Source organism: Heterodontus francisci, chromosome 8 (genome assembly GCF_036365525.1).
Source record: "Heterodontus francisci isolate sHetFra1 chromosome 8, sHetFra1.hap1, whole genome shotgun sequence".
NCBI classification, from domain to species: Eukaryota; Metazoa; Chordata; class Chondrichthyes; order Heterodontiformes; family Heterodontidae; genus Heterodontus; species Heterodontus francisci.
Window position 1 is genome coordinate 11,604,597 of NC_090378.1, and position 24,230 is coordinate 11,628,826.

Below are 24,230 nucleotides of genomic sequence, written 5' to 3' on the forward strand. Positions count from 1 at the left end.
AAAAACATAGGTTATCTATATGTGCACATTTATACCAGAGTCTGCTGCTGTTAATTCACAGTCATTTTTCTTTGCTTGAGAAACTGTACAAATTATCCATGAGCTCAATGGAAATGAACCAGCATTGCAGTTGTTTGCTTTTGTTACAGTATTTCAAATCAAGCTAACAGATCATTCGAATGAAGGGATATTGAATTAAGAAGATTAGATAGTGCAGATGACACGGGGTGATGAGTTCAGTGGTGATTTTCTACAAAGCTGATTTTTTATTTTGTGGTTGTAAAATTACAATCTGCAACAGTCCTTCAAGCGCACTTCTGTCATTTTTAAATCTCACTTTTTAAATTATATTATTATCCATTTTATTATTCCCATTCTTCGTATCGGGCTAACTGCCAGGGTACTGAGAGAGGACAAGGGAACAGTATCCTTGAGAGTTACTGGTGCGTGCTGTGTGCAGTTGTCTGTCCTTCAGCAGCATTCTGAGGATATTAATGTCCCACTAAACCACCATCTGGACAATTGTAGCACTAGGAGCAGCTGGACATCACTCAGTGACGTTTTCTTTTGACGTGTGAATTTTTCCACTCATCAATTTGAGGGATCTTTGTGGTGCCGAGTTGAGCACTTTCTTTTTTGGCATTTTGGACAACTGGTGTCAGCTTCAAGCACCTTTCATTTCTGGCTAAATGCCCCAATAATGTGCTTAAACCCCATTTCAGAAGAGCACATGATACTGCTGCATTTGTTTTCCATTTCCAACTTGGCAATCTGTGCATGGGCACGTGTTCTCTGAGCAAAACTGACAAGCGAATTCCCAATCACAGGCAAGGGTTTGTTTCACTTTTTCTTTTGTGCTTGAGGAATGGGTGACACTAGCTAGGCTGCATTTATTGGACATGCTTGGCTATGTGCAGTGATAATGCTCCTTCTTGCTGCTGCACTCCCTTGTGTCGATGGTGTTAGTGAATGACTTTGAAATAAAATGAATAGAGACCAGGGAATCTTAATGAAATCAACATTAAACATCTCCAGCCAATGCAGAGCAGTAATCAGCAGAGCTAACAGAATGTTTCACTATATAGCCCAAACAACAACTTGCATTTGTATAGCACCTTTAATGTGGTAAAATGTCTTAAAGGAGGAGAGAGAGAAAGGTAGAGAGGTTTAGGGAAGGAATTCCAGAGTGTAGGGACGAGGCCGCAGAAGGCAGAGTCGCCAATGGTGGAGCAATTAAAAATAGGGATGCAAGGGGTCAGAACTGGAGGAGTGTAATTTTTTTAAAATTCATTCACGGGATGTGGACATCACTGGCCAGGCCAGCATTTATTGCCCATCCCTAATTGCTCTTGAGAAGGTGGTGGTGAGCTGCCTTCTTGAACCCACAGTGTTATTAAGAAGGGAGTTCCAGGATTTAGACCCAGCGACAGTGAAGAAACGGCGATATAGTTCCAAGTCAGGATGGTGGGGAACTTGCAGGTGGTGGTTTTCCCATGCATCTGCTGCTCGTGTCCTTCTAGGTGGTAGAGGTCCTGGGTTTGGAAGGTGCTGTCTCAGGAGCCTTGGTGCGTTGCTGCAGTGCATCTTGTAGATGGTACACACTGCTGCCACTGTGCATCAGTGCTGGAGGGAGTGAATGTTTGTAGATGGGGTGCCATTCAAGCGGGCTGCTTGTTTCTGGATGGTATTGAGCTTCTTGAGTGTTGTTGGAGCTGCACCCATCCAGGCAAGTGGAGAGTATTCCATCACACTCCTGACTTGTGCCTTGTAGATGGTGGACAGGCTTTGGGGAGCCAGGAGGTGAGTTACTCGCCTCAGGATTCCTAGCCTCTGACCTGCTCTTGTCGCCACAGTATTTATATGCTACTCCAGTTCAGTTTCTGGTCAATGGTAGCCCCTAGGATGTTGATAGAGGGGGATTCAGTGATGGTAATGCCATTGAATGTTAAGGGGAGATGGTTAGATTCTCTCTTGTTGGAGATGATCATTACCTGGCACTTGTGTGGCGTGAATGTTACTTGCCACTTATTAGCCCAAGCCTGGATATTGTCCAGGTTTGCTGCATTTCTACACGTACAGCTTCAGTATCTAAGGAGTTGTGAATGGTGCTGAACATTGTGCAATCATTAGCAAACATCCCCATTTCTGCCGTGATGATTGAAGGAAGGTCATTGATGAAGTAGCTGAATATAGTTGGGCCTAGGACACTATCCTGAGGAACTCCTGCAGTGATGTCCTGGAGCTCAGATGATTGACATCCAACAACCACAACCATCTTCCTTTGCACTAGGCATGACTCCAAACAGTGCTTTCCCGCTGATTCCCATTGACTCCAATTTTGCTAGGACTCCTTGATGTCATACTCGGTCAAATGCTGCCTTGATGTGAAGGGCAGTCACTCTCACCTCACCTCTTGAGTTCAGCTCTTTTGTCCATGTTTGAACCAAGGCTGTAATGAGGTCAGGAGTTGAGTGGCCCTGGCGGAACTCAAACTGAGTGTCAGTGAGCAGGTTATTACTAAGCAAGTGCCGCTTGATGGCACTGTCGCGATCCCATCCATCACTTTACTGATGATTGAGAGTAGGCTGATGGGGCGGTAATTGGCTGGGTTGGACCTGTCCTGCTTTTTGTGTACAGGACATACCTGGGCAATTTTCTACATTGCAGGGTAGATGCCAGTGTTGTAGCTCTTCTGGAACAGATTGACTAGGGACGAAGCAAGTTCTGGAGCACAGGTCTTCACTACTGGAATGTGAGGGTTGTAGGGCTGGAGGAGGTTACAGAGATAGGGAGGGGTGAGGCCATGAAGGGATTTGAAAACAAGGGTGAGGATTTTAAAATGGTGGCATTGCCAGCGAGGGTGGGGGGGGTGGTTAATAAACCCGGGGCTTGATGGGTGAATGTGACTTAGTGTGAGGTAGGGCACAAGGAGTAGAGTTTTAGATAGAAGTCAGACGGGTGTGTGATCAAACTGTACAGTGTTCTGGTCAGCTCGCATCTTTAATACTGTGTCCAGTTCTGATCAAGAGACAGAAAAGAGATATTCAGGCACTGGAAGCAGTGCAGAGAAGCGCCACTAGGCAACTGCCTGGTGCCAGGGCTCTCAATTACAAAGAAAGACTACAGAAACCTCAGTTTTTCTACCTGGGTGTCTGAGAGATCATCCAGAGATATGAGAAGTAACTGATATGGAAAAGGTAAATCTGGAATGCTACTTTAAATTGTGGGTGCAGCACATGGGGGAAAACCATTAGATTCAAAGGTAACTTTGGGACTGTTATCAGGTTCTCTTCACACAGAGAGTGTGGACATCCAGCGGAATGGTGGAGGCAGGAATTTTTGATGTTTTTAAGAAATAATAGGATGTCTATGGGGTGAATGGATGAACTAAGATGGTCTGAATGGTTGACCTCATCTATAATTGCCTTGTGATCCTGAGGCACCCCGCAGAACTCCAATGGAGGTCACAGCCAAAGTATCACCTGTCTTTCTCTTTCAGAATGCTGATCTGCCTACTGTGCAGTTTCAGCATTATTTTTTCCAATTTCCTTTGAAAATTCCAGTGAGGGGAGGTGGTGGTGTAGTGGTAATATCACTGGACTATTAATTCAGAGCCCAGGCCAATGGTCTGGGGGCATGGGTTTGAATCCCACCATGGCCGATAGTGAAATTTGGTTTCAATTAATACATTTGGAATTAAAAGCTACTCTAATGGTGATCATGAAACCAATGTCAATTGTTGTAAAAACCCATCGGGTTCACTAATGTCTTTTAGGGAAGGAAATCTGCTGTCCTTACCTGGTCTGGCTAACATGTGACTCCAGACCCACGGCAATGTGGTTAACTCGTAAGTGGCCTAGCAAGCCATTTTGTTCAAGGGCAATTAGGGATGGGCAATAAATGCTGGCCTAGCCAGTGATGCCCATATCCCACAAATGAATTTTAAAAAACGCTTATGTAACCTTGGCTCAGTTGATCGGACCATTGTTAATCTGAATCCAAAGGTTGTGGGTTCTAGCCCTACTCCAGAGACTTGAGCACATAATCTAGGCTGACTTGCTAGCTCAGAGATGCCTATTCACCTATTTGTAGAAACTTACACCACAGAAGGAGGCCCTTTGGCCCATTTAAGCTGTGCTGGCTCTTTGAAACAGCAGTCATGTTAAGTCCTGCATTCTTGCTTTTTGTTCATAATTCTGTAAGTTCCTCTTTCTTAAGAACCTTTCCGACTCCATTTTAAAATTATTTATGGAATCAGCTTCCACCACCTTTTCAGCTCAAGTGTTCCAGATCCTGACAACTCTCTGAGTGAGAAAATTTCTCCTAGTCTTCCTCTAGAACTTTTTCCAATGATTTTAAATCTTTGACCTCTAGTTATTGACCCACTCGCTAGAGGAATTTTTTTTTTCCCTATTTACCCGATCATCTTGGGTAGGTCACCTCTTAAGCTTCTCTGTTCCAAGCAGAACAGTCCAAACTTTTCCTAACCGCTCCTCGTAACTGAAGTCCCTCGCCCTGGTAGCATGCTGGTAAACCTCCTCTGTACCCTTTTGAAGGGTGGATATTTTTTATATTTAAGAGAAAAGCTCTAATGGCGCAATGGTGGGGCTGGTACCTGGGAAGGATGTGATTAGTGAGCTTTTTGCCTAAATCTATCTTGTGACTTCCCTTGTGTTTGTTTCTCCTTTCGTTTGTTTGTTGGCGTCATCATCTTCCCAGAGCGTACAAGAAGACAAGAAATAGGAGCGGGAGTCGACAATATGGTCAATCAAGCTGACTCCGCCATTCAAAACAATCATGGCTGATCTTAGAATTCAACTCCACTTTCCTGCCTGCTCACCATATCCCTTGATTCCCTAAGAGACTAAAAATCTGTACAAGAACAATTTTATAGTTTCATGGTCACGATTACTGAGATTAGCTTTTCACTCCATAGTTGTTTAACTAATTGAATTTAAATCTTCTAGTTGTCATAATGGGATTTGAACTTCTGTCTCTGAATTATTAGTCCAGGCCTCTGGATTACTAGCCCAGTTACATACCCACTATGCGACTGCCCCCAATAGTGAGGTGGATCTCCACCTCTGTTTGTCCTGTGCTGCCTTTACACATTCCGCAGAGGTCAGCTGCATCCAGTCCATTATATCCTTTATCCATTTACTCCTCTGCTTCCCTCTCCTACGTTTTCCATTGATCTTTCCTTCTAATAATTGCCTCTGTTTGCCTTAGCTCTAATGATATGACCGAAATATTGTATCTTGTTTCTCCTTTAGAATCTCATTGATAAGAAATGGTGAGAAGCTTCAAGCAACGGAACACTTGATAGTGCAGGAATACCTCGATAAACCATTTCTCTTGGAGGGTTACAAGTTTGACCTGCGTATCTACATTCTGGTGACCTCTTGTGACCCCTTGCGCATATTTTTGTACAACGACGGTCTGGTACGAATGGGCACAGAGAAATACCATGCCCCGACTGAATCAAACTTGGTAAGGTGATTCTGACTTAAGGAATTCATTAAGAAAATGGCTCTTTTATTTCCTGAGTGGTATTTTGAGGTTGGTCCCTGCTCTCAGTCTGTGGGTTGGGTCTTGCCTCCTGATTGCCTTGTTGCTGTGTAGCAGTGTAGAATGGGCTTCCAATCAAGGGAAGATTGTACCCTCCATAGAAACATGGTAACCTAGAGTTCTCGGTCTTAGGCTCAGTCCCCAAGGTGCGCTGAATTTGCTGACCTTAGCTGGGGCTGTCGTGGTGCTGCCCTTTAACCACATTGTATCCTGGGCTAGGGGAGCGGGGGGAATGATCAGTCTCAGTTCCAGCTTCTAAATACTGCCTTCCTGTTCCTGCTGGAGTGGGCACATGCACATGGGAAGAAAAGCCCACACTGCTTCCCGTGGCTGAGACTTGCACGTGAAGAGTATGGGTGCAGGAGGGCTCCTGCTGAATCATACTGCAGTCCGTGCCTGCAGTGGGCAAGAGGAGAGAAAATTATCAGGAAAAGATGCATTTATTTAAATAGAAATAGCTGGGCTGATAGTAATGATTCCATTTTCCCAACACATGGTGAATGTTGCACTGGATCTATTGGTGCAAGACAAGCTTGATGTGGCAAATCCCTCCCTGCTCCACAGATAAAAAACATCTCATTACACTTGTTTATAGTGCCAGTTACACCAGATGGCTCCAGGTTGTACATTTGCCTCTTAATCTACAACTAATCAGCATTTTAATTGCAAAACATACTGTTGCTCCGAAAACTGCCCTGGGACTTTGAAACTAGTTCTGCGTAAATTGTGTGGAGCGAAGATGATGGATAACAGATTTCCCCTCCTGATTAATCCTGGAGCATTTTGCTATTTCCATCCTGTGGACAGTGCTAGATAGGGCAAGAGGTTGGGACAAGTGGTGAGAGTAACAATCACCCTCTAACTGAAACAGAGTAAAACAGCATATTCCCCCAGGAGAACACTGACTGGAATTACGAGGAAGAAACTGACCAAATACGGACAGTAAAAGGAACTCAGGAAAAAAAGTTATTTACCCAGAGTGGTGAGAATGCGGAACTCACAACCACATGGAGTAGTTGGGGCTGATAGCATAGATGCACTTAAGGGAAGCTTGATAAGTGCATTAGGCAGAAAAGAATTGAAAACTATGCGGACAAAGTTAGGTGAGAGGAGGCTTCATAAACGCTGGTATAGACCAGTTGGGCCGAATGGCCTGTTTCTTTGCTGTTCTGTGTAATTCCATGTAATCCATGTAAAACAAAAGCAAAATACTGCGGATGTTGAAAACCTGAAATAAAAACAGAAAATTCTGGAAATAGAGGTCAGGCAGCATCCGTGGAGAGAGAAACTGCATAAATGCTTCAGCTCGATGACATTTTGGATACTTTAGCATTTCAATAGCATCTTAGCACAGGTGAAAACACTTCACATACAATGAGTTCCTTTTGAGGTGCAGTGACGGTTCAGTGAGCAACACAGCAACTGTTTTGCACAGAGAACGATCTCACAAGCAACAGTGAGGTGAATGACCAACTGAACTGTTTTGCTGTTGGATGGTGCAATATTGGCCAGGGCACTGGAGAAAAAAAATCTCCCTGCCTTTCTGCAAAGCATGCAATAAGATCTTGTATGCCCACCTGAATTGACAGAGTCTCAGTTTCACATTTTATCTGAAAGACAGCACACCTGACAGTGCAGTACTCCCTGAGCGCTGCATGGAAATGTCAGCCTAGATTTTGTACTCAGACCTTGATCCCAGGAGCTTTTGACTTGGAGATGAGAGTATGACCTTCCAATGCTCGTAATTGCTCATCCAGCCAGCTTATAATCATGTATAAATTTCCCCTGTGTCAGAATGAGCTCTTCGCAAATTGTACAATTCTGGGCATCTTAGTATTTAATTGATTTCAGCCCCTTTAGGAGGCTACATCATTTTGTGACATGTGAATGAGGCTTAGAGAATACACACGAATTAAAACACGGAAATAGGTTGTTGGTTGCAATCAGCCCGTGTTGGTGTTTATCCTTCACATGAGAAGCAATTCTAATCCCATGCACTCCCACTTCCTGGTTTTCATATCCCTTTATTCCCCCTTCCTTCAACCACCTATCCAACTTATTCTTGAATTTTAACATGGGGCTGAATTTTTATCCCGAGGGGGAGTGGGGTTTGGAAGCGGGTATGCCGGCAATTCTTGCTACCGGCTGACATATTGGTCGGCTGGCATTTTCTCGCCCCCAGCCTACTTTCAGAGGCAACTTCTGGCCTGGTGACAGATAGCCCCCACCAGAGGTGCGTAGTCAATTAAAGTGCCAATTGAGGGTACACACCGTCTGGATTTTCCAGATGGCAGATGGGCCCCGATGTGGCCAGAGCCTGTAAATGAAATGGTGGCCGTCTCCTGGCGGCAGCCTGGTGTGGGGGCCAGAAGTGCATCCGGCAAAGCGAGGGTCACAGCCGCAGCCACAGACCATCCTGTGGAGGGCGAGGGGGGGGTTCCCCACCGCGACGATGGCCTGGCAACTGTGGCCGCAGTATATTTTGTAACATTTACAAGTTTTCAGAGGGGGCCTCCATCTTGAGGTGCCCTCACGGTTCCCCACCTACAGTGGCAGTGCCAACCTCCCTCAATGGGGCTGCCGGCTGCACAGAGCCTCGGCTGCTCCCATTGGCCCTCCCGTCTGCAGAGCCTGCCTGCTGTCTTTAATTGGATGGCTCCCAGAAGTGGCCTCTTAATTGGCCGCCTCCACAAAAGTTTCCTCCAGTGTCCCAGCACAGCCACTTGCGGACTCCTGACCCAGAATACAGCCTGGCCTTGGGGTTGGTACCTGGAACTATAATTCAGCCCATGGCTTCTACTTCATTCCAGTGCCTTAAAGCCCAGTGCCCTAAATCTCTGACATTTAATGCTCACTTGTGCTGCACCCTTCACCATTCGTACATTGTTTCTATAATTGTTCTATCCCATCCTTTCATCATTTTAAACATCTTTACAAAGTCACCCCTTAATCTCATCTGTTCTAACGAAGGCAGCCCCAATTCTTCAGGTATTCTGCTTTGGTCTTCTGACCAGGCTGCGTGCTTGTGAATCGGTGTAGTACTGTACCTTCACTATTGCCTTAAATCCTTCTGAGGTCGTGGATGCCAAAACTGCACACACTACTCCAACTGTGGTCTTTATATCGATTCACATTACTCCGTTAGCAATTAAAGATCACACATGCATGGGAAAGGACAAAGGAATATACTGATTGCCCTTTTCTTATCATACTTTTCCAGAGTCAGCTGTTTATGCACTTGACTAACTATTCCGTCAACAAGCACAACGAGAACTTTGAACGGGACGAGCAGGCAGACAGGGGCAGCAAGCGATCAATCAGGTGGTTCACTGAATTCCTACGCACCAACGATTACGATGTGGCCAAATTCTGGAATGATGTCTCTGTATGTATCAACATTGATTGATTTTTAAAGAAAGACTTGCATTTCTGTAGCGCCTTTCACAATCCCAGGATGTCTCAAAGTATTTTAGAGCCAATGAAGACTTTTTGAAGTCTAGTCTCTGTTGTAATGTGGGAAACACGGCAGCCAATTTGCGCACAGCAAGCTCCCACAAGCAGCAATGTGATAAATGACCAATAATCTGTTTTTGTGACATTGACTGAGCGATAACTATTGGCCAGTGGGACACAGGAGAAAACTCGAAATAGTTCTGTTCACCTGAAGAAGCAGGCGGGGCCTTGGTTTAACTCGCTCCTCCAACAGTACAGAACTCCCTCAATACTGCACTGGAGCAGGACTTGAACCTTCAACCTTCTGACTCAGAGACTAGAGTGCTACGCACTGAGATACAGCTGACACATTTAGTATCTAAAATCAGTATCATCCTCGCATGAAATCTGCTTAAATGGGAATGATACAATGGAAGTTCTCCCCCTGTAACCCCCAGATTTATCCCCTTCTTCCAGACATTGAGCATTGCTGAGGTATGGTTCCACCACTGCTGGCAGGGTTCTAGCACCTTGACTACATGGCCTCCTTCACATGTAAATACAGACAGGCCATTTGATTGTGGAGTATTGAAATGCATAAAGTTCTGAGAGGGCTTGACAGGGTAGATACCGAGAGACTGTTTCCCCTGGCTGGAGAGTGTAGAACTAGGGGTCATAGGCTCAGGATGAGGGGTCACCCATTTAGGGCTGAGATAAAGAGAAATCTCTTTATTCAGAGGTTGTGAATCTTTGGAATTCTCTACCCCAGAGGGCTGTGGAAGCTCAATCATTGAGTATATTCAAGACTGAGATCGATAGACTTTTGGACACTATCAAGGGATATGAGGATAGTACGAGAAGGTGCAGTTGAGGTAGAAGATCAGTCATGATCTTACTGAATGGCGGAGCATTTCAAGGGGCTATATGACCCACTCCTGCTCCTGTTTCTTATGTTGTAGCTGTGCCCAATCCTGTCCTCAGGCGCAGAAACCATGGCCAAGTATTTCCTGCTCAGGCCCCATCTCTGTCTAGCCCAGGACTGCGAAGGGTCTCTATGGGACCCTAGCTTAGATCAGCCTACTCAGCGTGGACTGACGATTAAATCCGGGGCATTCTGCTCTATGTGAAATGTCCACGGAAATTTTGGGTTTGTAGTGGCGGTGGTGTCAGCTTTGACTTGGCATCTGACAATGAAAAGGAAATCAGATCCCCACTGATCTAGATATCAGTGCCTGACCTCCTGATCTCTGCCACCTCCTCCCATCCTACAATCCTCTGAGATCGCTGCATTTCTTCAATTTTGGTCTCTTGCACATCCCTGATTTTGATCATTCCACCATTGGCAGCCGTGCCTTCAGCTGCCGAGGTCCAAAGCTCTGGAATTCCCTCTCTAAACCTCTCCACCTCTCTCTTCCCTCCTTTAAGATGTTCCTTAAAACCTACCTCTTTAACCAAGCCTTTGGCCACCTGTCCTAATATTTCCTAATATGGCTCAGTGTCAAAATTTGTTTGATAATTGCTGTGAAATGTCTTGGGACGTTTTTTCTCTGTTGAAGGGGCTGGTACCATAGAACCACAAAACTGTAGAAAAATTATGGCACCGAAGGAGACCATTCAGCCCATCGTGTCTGTGCCGGCCAAGAAGAAAAAAGAATAGAAACTAGCCACCCAATCTAATCCCACTTTCCAGCATCTGGTCCATCGCCTTGCAGCACTTCAGGTGCATGTCCAGGTACCTTTTAAATGAATTGAGGGTTTCAGCCTCCACCACTGTCCCTGACAATGAATTCCAGACACCCACCACCCTCTGGTCAAAAAGTTTTTTCTCATATCATAGAGTCATAGAGTCGTACAGCATAGAAACAGGCCCTTCGGCCCACCGCGTGCATGCCGACCATAATGCCTATTGATACTAATCCCACCAGCCTGCATTAATTCCATATCCCTCTATGCCTTGCTCATTCAAGTACCTGTCCAGATGCCTCTTAAATGTCGCTACTGTTCCTCTCTCCACCACCTCCTCAGGCAGCTCATTCCAGATACCCACTATTCTTTGTGTGAAAAATTTACCCCTTTGATCCCCTTTAAACCTCCTCTAATCCTTCTACCAATCACCTTAAATCTGTGCCCCCTGGTAATTGACCTCTCTGCTAGGGGAAACAGGTCCTTCCTGTCTGCTCTATCTAGGCCCCTCATAATTTTGTACACCTCAATTAATTCACCCCTCAGCCTCCTCTGTTCTAAGGAAAACAACCCTAGCCTATCCAATCTTTCTTCATAGCTGCAACTTTCGAGTCTTGGCAACATTCTTGTAAATCTTCTCTGTACTCTCTCCAGAGCAATTATGTCCTTCCTGTAATGTGGTGACCAGAACTGTGTGCAATACTCCTACTGTGGTCTAACCAGCATTTTATACAGTTCCAGTATTACATCCCTGCTTTTGAATTCTATACCTCGGCCAATAAAGGGAAGCTGTCCATATGCCTTCTTCACCACTCTATCTATCTGTCCTGCCACCTTCAGGGACCGGTGGACATGCACTCCAAGGTCTCTCACTTCTTCTACCCCTCTCAATATCCTCCCGTTTATTGTGTATTCCCTCACTTTATTTGCCCACCCCAAATGCATTACCTCACAATTATCTGGATTGAATTCCATTTGCCACTTTTCCACCCACTCAACCAAACCATTGATATCATTCTGGAGTCCACAACTATCCTCTTCACTATCAACTACATAACCAATTTTTGTGTCACCAGCAAATTTCCCAATATAGAGTCATAGCGAGATAGAGCACTGAAACAGGCCCTTCGGCCCACCAAGTCTGTGCCGACCAACAACCACCCATTGATACTAATTCTACATTAATCCCATATTCCCTACCACATCCCCACCATTCTCCTACCACCTACCTACACTAGGGGCAATTTACAATGGCCAATTTACCTATCAACCTGCAAGTCTTTGGCTGTGGGAGTATTTAAGTCCAAATCATTAATATAGACCACAAACAGCAAGGGACCCAACCCTGAGCCCTGTGGAACGCCACTGTAAACAGCCTTCCATTCACAAAAAACATTTGTCGACTACTACTCTTTGTTTCCTGTCCCTGAGCCAATTCTGGATCCAACCTGCCACATTGCCCTGTATCCCATGGACTTTCATTTTACTGACCAGTCTGCCATGTGGGACCTTGTTAAATGCCTTACTAAAGTCCATGTAGACCACATCCACTACAATACCCTCATCAATCCTTCTTGTTACTTCCTCAAAAAACTCAATTAAGTTAGTAAGACATGACCTTCCCTTAACAAATCCATGCTGACTATCCCTGATTAATCTGTGCCTTTTTAAGTGACAGTTTATCCTGTCCCTCAGAATAGATTCTAACAATTTGCCCACCACCGAGGTCAGACAGACTGGCCTATAATTATTTGGCCTATCCCTTGCACCCTTTTTAAACAATGGTATAACATTCACAGACCTTCAATCATCTGGTACCTCTCCTGTATCTATTGAGGATTTGAAGATGATCCTCAGCGCATCCATTATTTCCTCCCTGGCTTTCTTTAACAATCTGGAATGCAATCCATCCGGTCCTGGCGATTTATCTGCTTTCAAGAATGTCAGACGCTCCAGTACTTCATCTCTCATTAGGCTTATCATATCTAATATTTCACACTGTTATTTACATTATACTTACTGTATAATGGTCACTATCTCCAAAATGGTCCCCCGCTGTTACTTCATCCACTTGCCCAGCTTCATTACCGAAGACTAAATCTAGAATTGCGCCCCCTCTCATTGGGTTTGTCACGTGCTTGCTAAAAAAGTTCGCTTGAATGCAGTTCAAGAATTTTGTCCCCTCTGTGCCCTTCGCACTGTTTGCATCCCAGTTGATATTGGGATAGTTGAAATCCCCAACTATTACCACCCTATAGTTGTTGCACTCAGAAATTTGCCTACATATTTGTTCTTCTACCTCCCTCTCACTATTTGGGGATGTATAGTACACTCCTAGTAGTGTGGCTGCCTCTTTTTAATTTCTAAGCTCCACCCATATGGCCTTGTTTGATGATTCATTTAGCATATCATTCCTCCTCAAGGCTGGTATTAATTCCTTAACTAATAATGCTACACCCCCTCCTTTTTTTATCTCCCTCTCTATCCCGCCTGAAAACTCTATATCTAGGGATGTTGAGCTGCCATTCTTGTCCCTCTCTGAGCCAAGTTTCCGTTATAGCAATGATATTGTGATGCCATGTGTCTATCTGTGCCCTCAGCTCATTGGCTTCATTTACTATACTCCTTGCATTTAAATAAATACCCTTTAACACTGCCAAATTCCTGTGCTGCACACTTTTTTTAACCTTTGCCTCTTCTGTCTTTCAGAGTCGTTCGCTAATTTTCTGCTTCCTATTCCCTGCCTTGAAATTGTCCTGTCGAAGACTGTGCTCAGGTTCCCATCCCCTTGCCAAGATAGTTTAAACTAGCTCGTGGCAAATGCAGGTTGTTGATGTTTGGCCCTACATTCAGTTTTTTTTCCTCACACCTCTCATTTACAAGAATGTTGCCAGGGCCTGAAGTTGCAGTTATGAGGAAAGATTGGATTGGCTCCTTAGAACAGAGGAAGCTAAGGGGCGACTTAATATGAGGTGTACAAAATTATGAGGCACCTCGATAGAGTAGACAGGAAGGACATGATTCCCCTAGCGGAGAGGTCAATTACCAGGGGGCACAGATTTAAGCTGATTGGTCGAAGGATTAGAGGGACATGAGGAAAAGATTTTTCACCCAGAGGGTGGTGGGTGTCTGGAATTCACTGCCCAGATCAGTGGTGGAGGTAGAAACCCTCCACTCATTTAAAAGGTACCTGGACATGCACCAGAACTGTTGTAACCTGCAAGGATACAGACCAGGTGCTTGAAGGTGGGATTAGATTGGGTGGCTAGTTTTTCAGCCAATGCAGACACGATGGGTTGAATGGCCTCCTTCTGTGCTGTAATTTTTCTATGGTTCTATGAAGGGCCTTGGAATCTTTTTCTAAGGGTTTTACATAATTGCAGTTTGTGATTATGAATAAAAATATTGGAAGAAGCATCAATAGTTTAACAATTTTGTAATGCTGATTTTGAGTTGGAATGTTATTCTAATTTCAAGTGCCCGTCCAATTTCCTTTTGAAATCATTGATTGTCTCTGCTTCCACCACCCTCGTGGGCAGTGAGTTCCAGGTCATTACCACTCGCTGTGTAAAAAAGTTCTTTCTCACATTCCCCCTGCATCTCTTGTTCAAAACCTTAAATCTGTGTCCCCTAGTCCTTGTACCATCAACTAATGAGAATAGTTTTTCTTTGTCTACCTTATCTAAACCTGTTACAATCTTGTACACCTCTAACAGATCTCCTCTCAATCTCCTTTGCTCCAAGGAGAACAACCTCAGCTTCTCCAACCTAACCTTTTAACTAAAATCCCCCATTCCTGAAACCATTCTGTTAAATTTCCTCTGCATCCTCTCAAGGACGATTACAGAAAACCAGCATGGGCCTCATGGGCTGAATGGCCCCCTCTGTGCGATAATGACTCTATGACTCTCTGACATCCTGCCGAAGGTGTGGTGAGCAGAACTGGACGCAGTACTCCAGTTGGGGCCTAACCAGAGCTTTATAAAGATTCAGCATAACTTTCCTGCTTTTGTACTCTATACCTTTATTTATGATGCCCAAGATCCCATATACTTTATTAACTACTGTCTCAATATGTCCTGAAACCATCAAAGATCTATGTACATGGACCCCCCCCCCTCCCGCCCCCAGGTCCCTCTGTCCTTGCACATTCTTTCGAACTGTGCCATTAAGTCTATATTGCCTTTCCCTAATGGCAAAATGCAATACCTCACAATTTTCTGTATTAAATTCCACCTGCCACCAGTCTGTCCATTCTGCTAGCCTATCTATGTTCTGTTGCAATTGATTAGTGTCATCCTTACTGCTTGTTACACCTCCAAGTTTGGTATCATTGGCAAATTTTGAGATTCTATTCATTATGCCAATATCCAAATCATTTATATATAGCAAAAAAAAAGCAGTGGTCCCAGCACTGACCCTTGGAGAACACCACTGTTTACTAGCCCCCAGTCTGAAAACTAACTATTTACTGCAACTTGCTGTTTTCTGTCCTTAAGCCAATTTTTTTTATCCAATTGGACACTGATTCTCCCATTCCATGATCCTCAGTTTTGGTAACCAGCCTTTTTTAGATTAGATTAGAGATACAGCACTGAAACAGGCCCTTCGGCCCACCGAGTCTGTGCCGAACATCAACCACCCATTTATACTAATCCTACACTAATCCCATATTCCCAACAAACATCCCCACCTGTCCCTATATTTCCCTACCACCTACCTATACTGGTGACAATTTATAATGGCCAATTTACCTATCAACCTGCAAGTCTTTTGGCTTGTGGGAGGAAACCGGAGCACCCGGAGAAAACCCACGCAGACACAGGGAGAACTTGCAAACTCCACACAGGCAGTACCCAGAATCGAACCCGGGTCCCTGGAGCTGTGAGACTGCGGTGCTAACCACTGCGCCACTGTGCCGCCCCACTCTGGTTAGGCCCCAACTGGAGTATTTTATGCGATACTTTGTCAAACACTTTAAAAAAATCCTTATCATCCATTGCTTCCCTTCATCAATCATCTCTGTTACTTCAATTAGATTAGTCAAACACAATGACCGGAATTTTCGAGTGGGCGGACGGGAGCCAGACTCTGACATAAATGTCAGTGACAAACCCACTTCTGCCCAGCCTGGGGATCCGTCCTGTATTTTATGGGTCCCCAGGCTTTAAATGTCCCGAGGCGGGACTTCCACCTACTTGAGAGAGGAGGTCCCGCCTCAGTGAGCTGCCGGCCAATCAGTGGGCCGGCAGCTCTTAGTCCCAGCAGCGCCACCGGAAGCGGTGGCCACTGCTGGGACTGCAGCCCAGCCAACACCATGGAACCGAGAGAGTGCGTAAGTTTGGGTTGCCTCACCAGGGGGATCGGTAGTGCCCTATTGAGGCTAGGGTGGTCGTTTGGGGGGAGTGGGGGCGTCTTGGATCCTGGGGGTGGGTTGGGAGGCGGGGGCGGCCCTCAATTGGGCACCTTGTGCCCGACTGCCATGCTCCCCCGGGGCACGGAAAGGCCGGCAGCTGAAATACCCGTGGAGGCGGGTGAGGGCCGTTAAGTGGCCACTTAAGGGTCTTGATTGGCCTCAGGCGGGCAGGCCGTTTCTCCCCCCACCCCCCGCCGGACTTCCGTAAACTTGTTCGGAGGCGGAATCGGGGCAGGTAGGCCTCCCGGAGCCTGCTGCTCAATTTTACGCCGCCCCCATGCCACCATCCGACCTGCTGGGCGTGGCGTAAAATTCCGGTCAATCTGCCTTTTACAAATCCATACTGGCTCTGCTTAATTACCTCAAACCTGCAAGTGCCTGTTAATTCTTTCGTTGATTATTGTTTTTAAAACTTTACCCACCACTGATGTTGCTAGAAATGTCTTTACACCCTTTCTTGAATAAGTGTGTCGCATTTGCCATTCACCAATCCTCTGGCACCTCACCCTTATCCAGGGACGATTGAAAGATTATGGCAAGCCCTTCCGCTATCTCCATCCCTACTTCCTTTAGCAAGCTGGGATGCAAGCCATCTGGACCAGGTGACTTATCCATTCTAACCATAGCCAGGCTTTCCAATACGCCCTGCCAATCAATTTTCACCCCATCCGTTACCTCTAACAACTCTGTTTCTCCTGTATGTCAGCATACTCTTCCTTAGTAAACACTGATGCAAGGTACTCATTAAGTATTCTAGCCTTGCCCTGCACCTCGAAGCATATATCATCTTCTTTGTCCCTAATAGGTCCCACCCGCCTCTTATTACCTGCTTACTACTTACATGCCGGTAGAAGATTTTTGGGGTTACCTTTTATGTTAACTGCCATTCTTTTCTCATATTCTCTCTTTGCCTCTTATTTTCCTCTTCACTTCCCCTCTCAACTTATTGTATTTGGCCTGGTTCTTGCTTGAAGAATTCACCTGACATGCATCATACACCCTCTTTTTTTGCTTCATCATATTCTTTATCTCCCTCATCATCCAGGGAGCTCTGGCTTTGCTTCCCTTACCTTTCACCCTTGTTTGGAATGTATCCAGTCTGTTCCTGAAACATCTCCTCCTTGACCTTGTCTAGTTGTGGTTCAGTGATAGCCTGGCCACTTCTGAATTAGATGGTTTTGTGATTAAAGTCCCACTTTGGAGAGTTGAGCACAAGATCTAAGCTGACACTCCAGTGGAGTACTGAGGGACTGCTGACGGTGCTGTGTTTCAGATGAGATATTAAATCAAGGCCCCGTCTGTCCACTCTGGTGGATGTAAAAGATCCCAAGGCCACTATTTTAAAGAAGACCAGGGGACTTCTCCCTAGTGTCCTGGACAATATCCCTCAACCAACATCATTAAAACAGATGATCTGGTCATTATCAGATTGCTGTTTGTGGGAGCTTGCTGTGTGTAAATTTAGGCTACTGTGTTTCCTACAACAGTGACTAACTTCAAAAGTGCCTCATTGGTGCAGAGCACTTTGGGATGTCCTGAGGTTGCTATATAAATGCAATTTCTTTCTTTAATGGAACATTTTTCTCTCACAGGACCTAGTTGTAAAGACGCTGATTGTGGCGGAGCCTCACGTCCTGCACGCCTATCGCATGTGCCGACCTGGCCAGCACCCAGGGGGCAACAGTGTCTGTTTCGAAGTTCTCGGCTTTGACATTATTTTGGACAGGAAGCTGAAACCATGGCTCCTGGAGGTGAGTGTTCAGTCCCTCAGTACTCCGCTGGTGTGTCAACATAGATTTTGTGCTCAACTCTCTGAGTTGGGATTTAAAAAACACAATGATCTGATCAGAGGGGAGTGTGCTATAACTGAGCCACAACTTACATCCAACAAATCCTTCCAATTCCAGTGGACTGGGAGAGGAAATTCGTCCATAACTTTCCAGCATAGAGAGATAGTCAATGATTATCCCTGTGACATTACAGTATGCCCAACGACAAAGGAGCCAACATCAGTCCATAAATGCAATTAGTCAAGGAAAATGCGAGAATATAACAAATCACAAATTGGGGGATTACCTGAGTGCACTTCCTTTGGTGATGAGAGAGAAAAGATGTTGGCATTGACGTGATACACATGATCTCAAACTTTCCACAATTGCAGTGTCATGTCTGTTATGTTGGCATCGACTTGTGAGGGCAGGCAGATTCAGTTTCATGTTTTATCTGAAACATGGAAACTCTGACAGTGCACAATACCCGTACCAACAAACATCAATTAGTATTTTGATAGTATTAGTTGAGGGATGAATGTGAGGGAAAACACCAGGACCTGTTCTTTCTTGAGTAGTGGCATGGAGGCATTCGGGGGAGATTTACCATCTCACACTTCCAACAAAGGGCCAGGCCTGCATGGAACATAGATTGGAAAATTGAGAATCACAGAAGTGAGCCGAGGACCTTCTGATCTGTGTCCTCTGGTTACTGACCCTTCTGCCACTGGAAACAGTTTCTCCTTATTTACTCTATCAAAACCCATCATGGTTGTGATCACCTTTATTAAGTCTCCCCTTAACCTACTCTCTTGTAAGGTGAACAAGTAACGAGGTAGATCATCTTTACTGACGGTTGGTAATCTGGCGAGGCGCATCACTCGCCCTTTAGAGAACGCTGATTTGGATTGGGTTTATTTTACACGCAGGCGGGTTCTATAATGTGCGTACAGTCAATGCACTATAGACTGCTGCCCAGGTAGGGAAGGTGAAAATCTAGCCAAATAAGTGAGATAGTAAAGGCTGGTCTGGAGCAATGTTTCAAATTAAACTATTACCTTAGGGCAAGAGGAAATAGGTGCAAACTAATACAAGGAAGAAGCACTCCTAGCTGGAAATAGCCACTCTGTAATCATTCAAGGGGAATTTAGATGACATGATGGATAGACGGTAGGTTTCAATGGAAAGATGAACTGAATCTCGCTTATCTGTACTCAGATGTACAGAACAAAAACAATATTCTTGAAATAGAGTAAACCCCCAGAATCTTTATTTAAGTCATCCAAGCCATTGTTACCTCGAGACACGACCATTCCAATGGTCTTCTGGCCAACCTCCCAACTTGCACCTTCTGTAAACTTGAGCCCATCCAAAACTCTGCTGTCTAAAACCTAACTCATGCCAGGTCCCCGCTCACTCATCAACCTGTAACGTGTTGACTTAAATTGCACCCTGGTTGAGCAATGGCTCAAGTTTAAAATGCTCATCCTTGTTTTCAAATCCCTGCATAAGCTCTCCCCTCCCTATATCTATAACTTCCTCCAGTTCTACAATGCTCAAGACCGCAATTTTGGCTTCTTGCGTGCCCCCGATTTTCATTGTTCCACCATTGGCGGCCGTGTCTTTAGATGCCTCGGCTCTAAACTCTGGAATTCCCTCCCTAAACCTCTTTCCCGCTCCTCCTTCAAGACAGTTCTAATATCTCCTTATATGGCTTGGTGTCAAATTTTGAATGATAATTGCTCCTATGAAGCCCCATGGGATTTTTACTATTTTAAAGGTGCTATATAAATGTAAGAAGTTGTTGTTTAGTTCTGAGATGTAGCCCTGTCCCTCAAAATGCTGCAGAGTATTTCTGAACTGGGATAGGTGGGTGTGTCCCAATAGAGAGAGAGTGATCCAGGCAAACCAAGACTCTACCCATTAGGATTTCTCAATCATCTTGTTTAGGGTCTCTTACATATGGTGATGGGGGATTGTGTGATCAGACTGACCAAAGCAATTTGGTGAATGAACCTTTTCAAGCATGCTGATTGAAATATTCAAGTGTTATTTTCCAAAAATGCTTTGAAGTATTTTCTTTTCATCTTTCCTAGATTAATCGTGCTCCTAGCTTTGGAACGGACCAAAAGATAGACTTTGAAGTCAAAAAAGGAGTGCTAGTCCATGCACTGAAGCTGCTTAATGTACGGTAAGTTAAAATTAAAATTTGAAGTTGGTTAATTGCCTCAACTGTGGAGTTGACAGAAAAGTTGAATGCTATTGACTTAGATTTGAGCCAAAAATTCTCATTTCTAATACCTCAGGGTCGGAAGCAGCATGAAAGACACAAATAGAAAGGCAGAGAGACAGTTTACTTCCTCATTCTAATTTGATTTCTTTTTTTATAACATCAAGTTGAATTTTAGAAGCGGCCAGAACATTTTTTGAGGGAAACCAATGGGCAGGTAAAGTATGAGGGAAGAGGAGGATGGAAACTGATTAAGGTTAATGGGCTTCAGCCTCTCACTACCAATCCTGGGAGGAGCAAATAGGATTGGAGGCATAATGAATGGTGAGGTACGAGCAAGCTGAGTGACAGCTGAGCAAGAGGAGGGGAGGGTGAAATGTTTGAGCGGGTTGTTGGAAGTGTAATAGGTAGTGATGGGAGTGAGGGTATGATAGAAGAGGAAAGAAAGAAAAACTTGCATTTATACAGCACTTTTCACAACCACCAACATCTCAAAGCACTTTATAGCCAATGAAGTACTTTTAAAGTGTAGCCACTGCTGTAATGTAGGAAACGCAGCAGCCAATTTGCACACAGCAAGCTCCCACAAACAGCAACGTGATAATGACCAGATAATCTGTTTTTGTGATATTGATTGAGTGATAAATATTGGTCAGGACACTGGGGAGAATTCCCCTGGTCTTCTTTAAAATTGTGCCCTGGGATCTTTTACATCCACCCTAGCGGGCAGATGGAACCTTGGTTTAACATCACATCTGGAAGACAGCCTCTCTGACAGTACAGCACTCACTCAGTACTGTACTGGAGTGTCAGCCTTGGTTTTTGTACTCAAGCATGGGAGTGAGACTTGAACAGAAACTTTGACTCAGAGGCAAGAATGCAAGAGTGCTGATACTCAGGAGAATTACTCGTGGGAAGGTGAAGCAATAGGCGACACAATGGGACTGAGAGGATGGTGGGAAGCAGACATGGTGGGGGTTTTGTGGCGCCATTTCCCTTGCCACACTCACCCCAAATGTAGCCGGCCATTGGCGGCTCCTTAGTCTGTCCATCCCCCACCCTCCTACCGAAAAAGAAAACAGAGAAAGAAAATAGGTGATTTAAGGAGAGACCATAGAAAACAGAAAGATAGAACAAGAGAAGGAGAGAAAGCAATGTGAAGAGAGCAGAGAATGGATAAAAAGAGAGAGAGAATGGCCTTATTCTCAAACCTGCTGAGGGTGTAACTCCAGGGAATATTAACTACTCATATATCAAAAACATTTTTGTTCGTGTGCCCTTCCCGGTTGCAAACCCTTACTCTTAGTTGTCATATTTCACATTTTTATGTTAATCTTTCTCATGATGAATTCCCATGCCTACATTTATAATGGAAGCTAACCTATGTAATCTTGTAACATTGTAGTTACACCCTCCAGCCACTGATAGCAGTATTGCACCTCAGGGTTTTGTCTCCCAGATCATCATGCCATTAGTGCGGTACAAGAAAAGGCCATTCGACCCCCAAAAAACCTCCCCCGTTTTTTTTTAATAGCTCGACTCCCTCTCTCATTCTGTTCTTGCACTGGAACCACATCAAATTGTCACATGATTCCATTTAAAATATCATCGCCAAACATTTCCAGGAATCTATTATGTGCCTGTGGAAAACAGGTGTTCCGAAATTCCATTCCTAAAATCCTGATTTTTAATTCTGCCCCCCTGATATTTGAACAGTTTGATTGGATGTGCTGTCTCACACTCAAAAACGCTAGACAGAATGCATTAAGCTCCCTGTGGTGATATATTTCCACAAGAAAGACTTTGCTCATTTATGCTGATATCATATGTGGGTTATTATCATAAGCCGTGGATACAATGGCCCACAGTCAATTCTCTTTTCACATTCCACAATAAAATTGGGAGGGATGAAAGGCAGCCTGCTGTCTGTTGCGGGATTCAGCGTAATTGATGAGAAACTAAACAGACAGATATGAAGTCTGAACCACATCCCATACGCTCTGCTCTCTTTTGTTTTTAGCAGAAAGCCAAACTGTTTAGGATTACAGAATTGATGGATAATACATGACTGCTTCAGACCTGTTTCCCTGAAGTACTAGCTTTGTATGAAACCTCCTGATTCACCCCTGATGTTGTCACAGTGATGTGTCATCCCAGCTCTTACATTTGTTCTTCCTGAGCAGCCACCAAGTCCCACACACCATTCATTGACGTGCATTGACTTCCTGTACCCTAATGCCCCAACTTCAGAGTTCTCTTGCTTGTATTTAAATCACTCCATGGGGCCTCACCTCTCCCTATCTCTGCATCCTCCTATATCGTACAACCCACCCTTTCCCCTCACTGCATTCTCCATTCTCCTGACTCTGACCCTTGTGAATCCTCTTTTCCTTTGTCTCACCATCAGTGGCCAGGCTATTAGCCCTGATTGTCTGCAATACCCTAACTAAGCTCCTCCAACTTTTAATTTCCCTCTCTTAAAACACACCATTTTGGTCAAGCTTTTAGTCATCTCTCAACTACAGCAAAATCTGGACAACATTCAGGCTTGGGCTGATAAGTGGAAAGTTACATTCGCACCACACAAGTGCCAGGCAATGACCATCTCATACAAGAGAGAATCTAACAATCTCCTCTTGATGTTCAATGGCATTACGATTGCTGAATCCCCCACTATCAACATCCTGGGGCTCATCATTGGCCAGAAACTGAACTGGACCAGCCACATAAATGCTGTGGCTACAAGAGCAGGCTGGGAATTCTGCAGCGAGTAACTCACCTCCTGTCTCTCCAATGCCTGCCCACCAAACTGCAAGGCACAAGCCAGGAGTGTGATTGAATACTCTCCACTTGGAGTCTGATCCATATCCCATACACTCTGCTGTCTTTTATTTAGCAGAAAGCCAAACTGTTTAGGATTACAGAGTTGGTGGATAATACATGACTGCTTCAGATGTGTGCAGCTCCAACAACACTGAAGAAGCTCAACACCATCCAGGATGAAGCAGCCTGCTTGATTGGCACCCCGTCCACAAACATTCACTCCCTCCACCATTGATGCACAGTGGCAGCAGTGTCTACCATCTACAAGATGTACTGCAGCAACTCACCAAGACTCCTTCGACAGCACCTTCCAAACCCATGACCTTTACCACTTAGAAGGACAAGGGCAGCAGATGCATGGGAACACCACCACCTGCAAGTTCCCCTCCAAGTCACACACCATTCTGACTTGGAACTATATTGCTGTTCCTTCACTGTCGCTGGGTCAAAATCTTGGAACTCCCTCCCTAACAGCACTGTGGGTGTACCTACACCACATGGACTGCAGCAGTTCAAGAAGACAGCTCACCACCACCTTCTCAAGGGCAATTAGGGATGGGCAATAAATGCTGGCCTAGCCAAGGATGCCCACTTCCCATGAACGAATAAAAAAAAATTGTTTTACCATACTTTTTTTCATACATCTCTGATGCACAACTTGAAATGTCTTCAAATAGTGTTTGGGGAATGTCGGAATGGAACCTGCATTTCAGGAAGGTTCACCCTTTCATTTTCCTTTGCTAAATGTGGGAAAATGGCTTCTGAAATTCATCCCACTGGGATCAGGAGCTTACTGGCTAACAAAAGCCATGTCCTGCCATAAATCTGTCCACTGGCCCATTAAATATTTACATTTCTCTGTGGCTCAATTGGTAAAAGTTAATGTGTTACTGAAAAGAAGGAAAGACCTGCATTTCTGTAGCGCCTTTCACAACCTCGGGACATCCCAAAACACTTTATAGCCAATGAGGTACTTTTGAAGCATTGTCACTGTAGTAATATAGGAAATGTGGAAGCCAATTTGTGCACAGCAAGCTCCCACAAACAGCAATGTGATAATGACCAGTAATCTGTTCTTTTCAATGATGTTGAATGAGGGCTAAATTTTGGATAACTCCACTGCTCCTCTTCACGACAGTGCTATGGATCTTTTATATCCACCTGAGAGAGCCAACAGGGCCTCAGTTTAACATGGCCAAACAACAGCACCACATTTCCTCAGTAGCACATCAGCCTAGATTTTTGTGCTGAAGTCTCTGGAATGGGGCTTGAACCCAGGCCTGTTTAATTCTGAGTACAGCTGACTACC

The 24,230-nt window shown here is 44.8% G+C and overlaps 1 protein-coding gene across 1 annotated transcript in view; it reads left to right on the plus strand.

Annotated features, from left to right (window-relative positions):
- Positions 1-24,230, plus strand: part of ttll7 (tubulin tyrosine ligase-like family, member 7) — a 323,437-nt gene that overhangs the window by 184,214 nt on the left and 114,993 nt on the right. The window contains exons 8-11 of the mRNA XM_068036341.1: positions 5,274-5,490; positions 8,789-8,953; positions 17,692-17,850; positions 19,965-20,059. Coding sequence (XP_067892442.1) covers positions 5,274-5,490; positions 8,789-8,953; positions 17,692-17,850; positions 19,965-20,059 — 636 coding nt within the window. The remainder of the gene's footprint in view (positions 1-5,273; positions 5,491-8,788; positions 8,954-17,691; positions 17,851-19,964; positions 20,060-24,230) is intronic.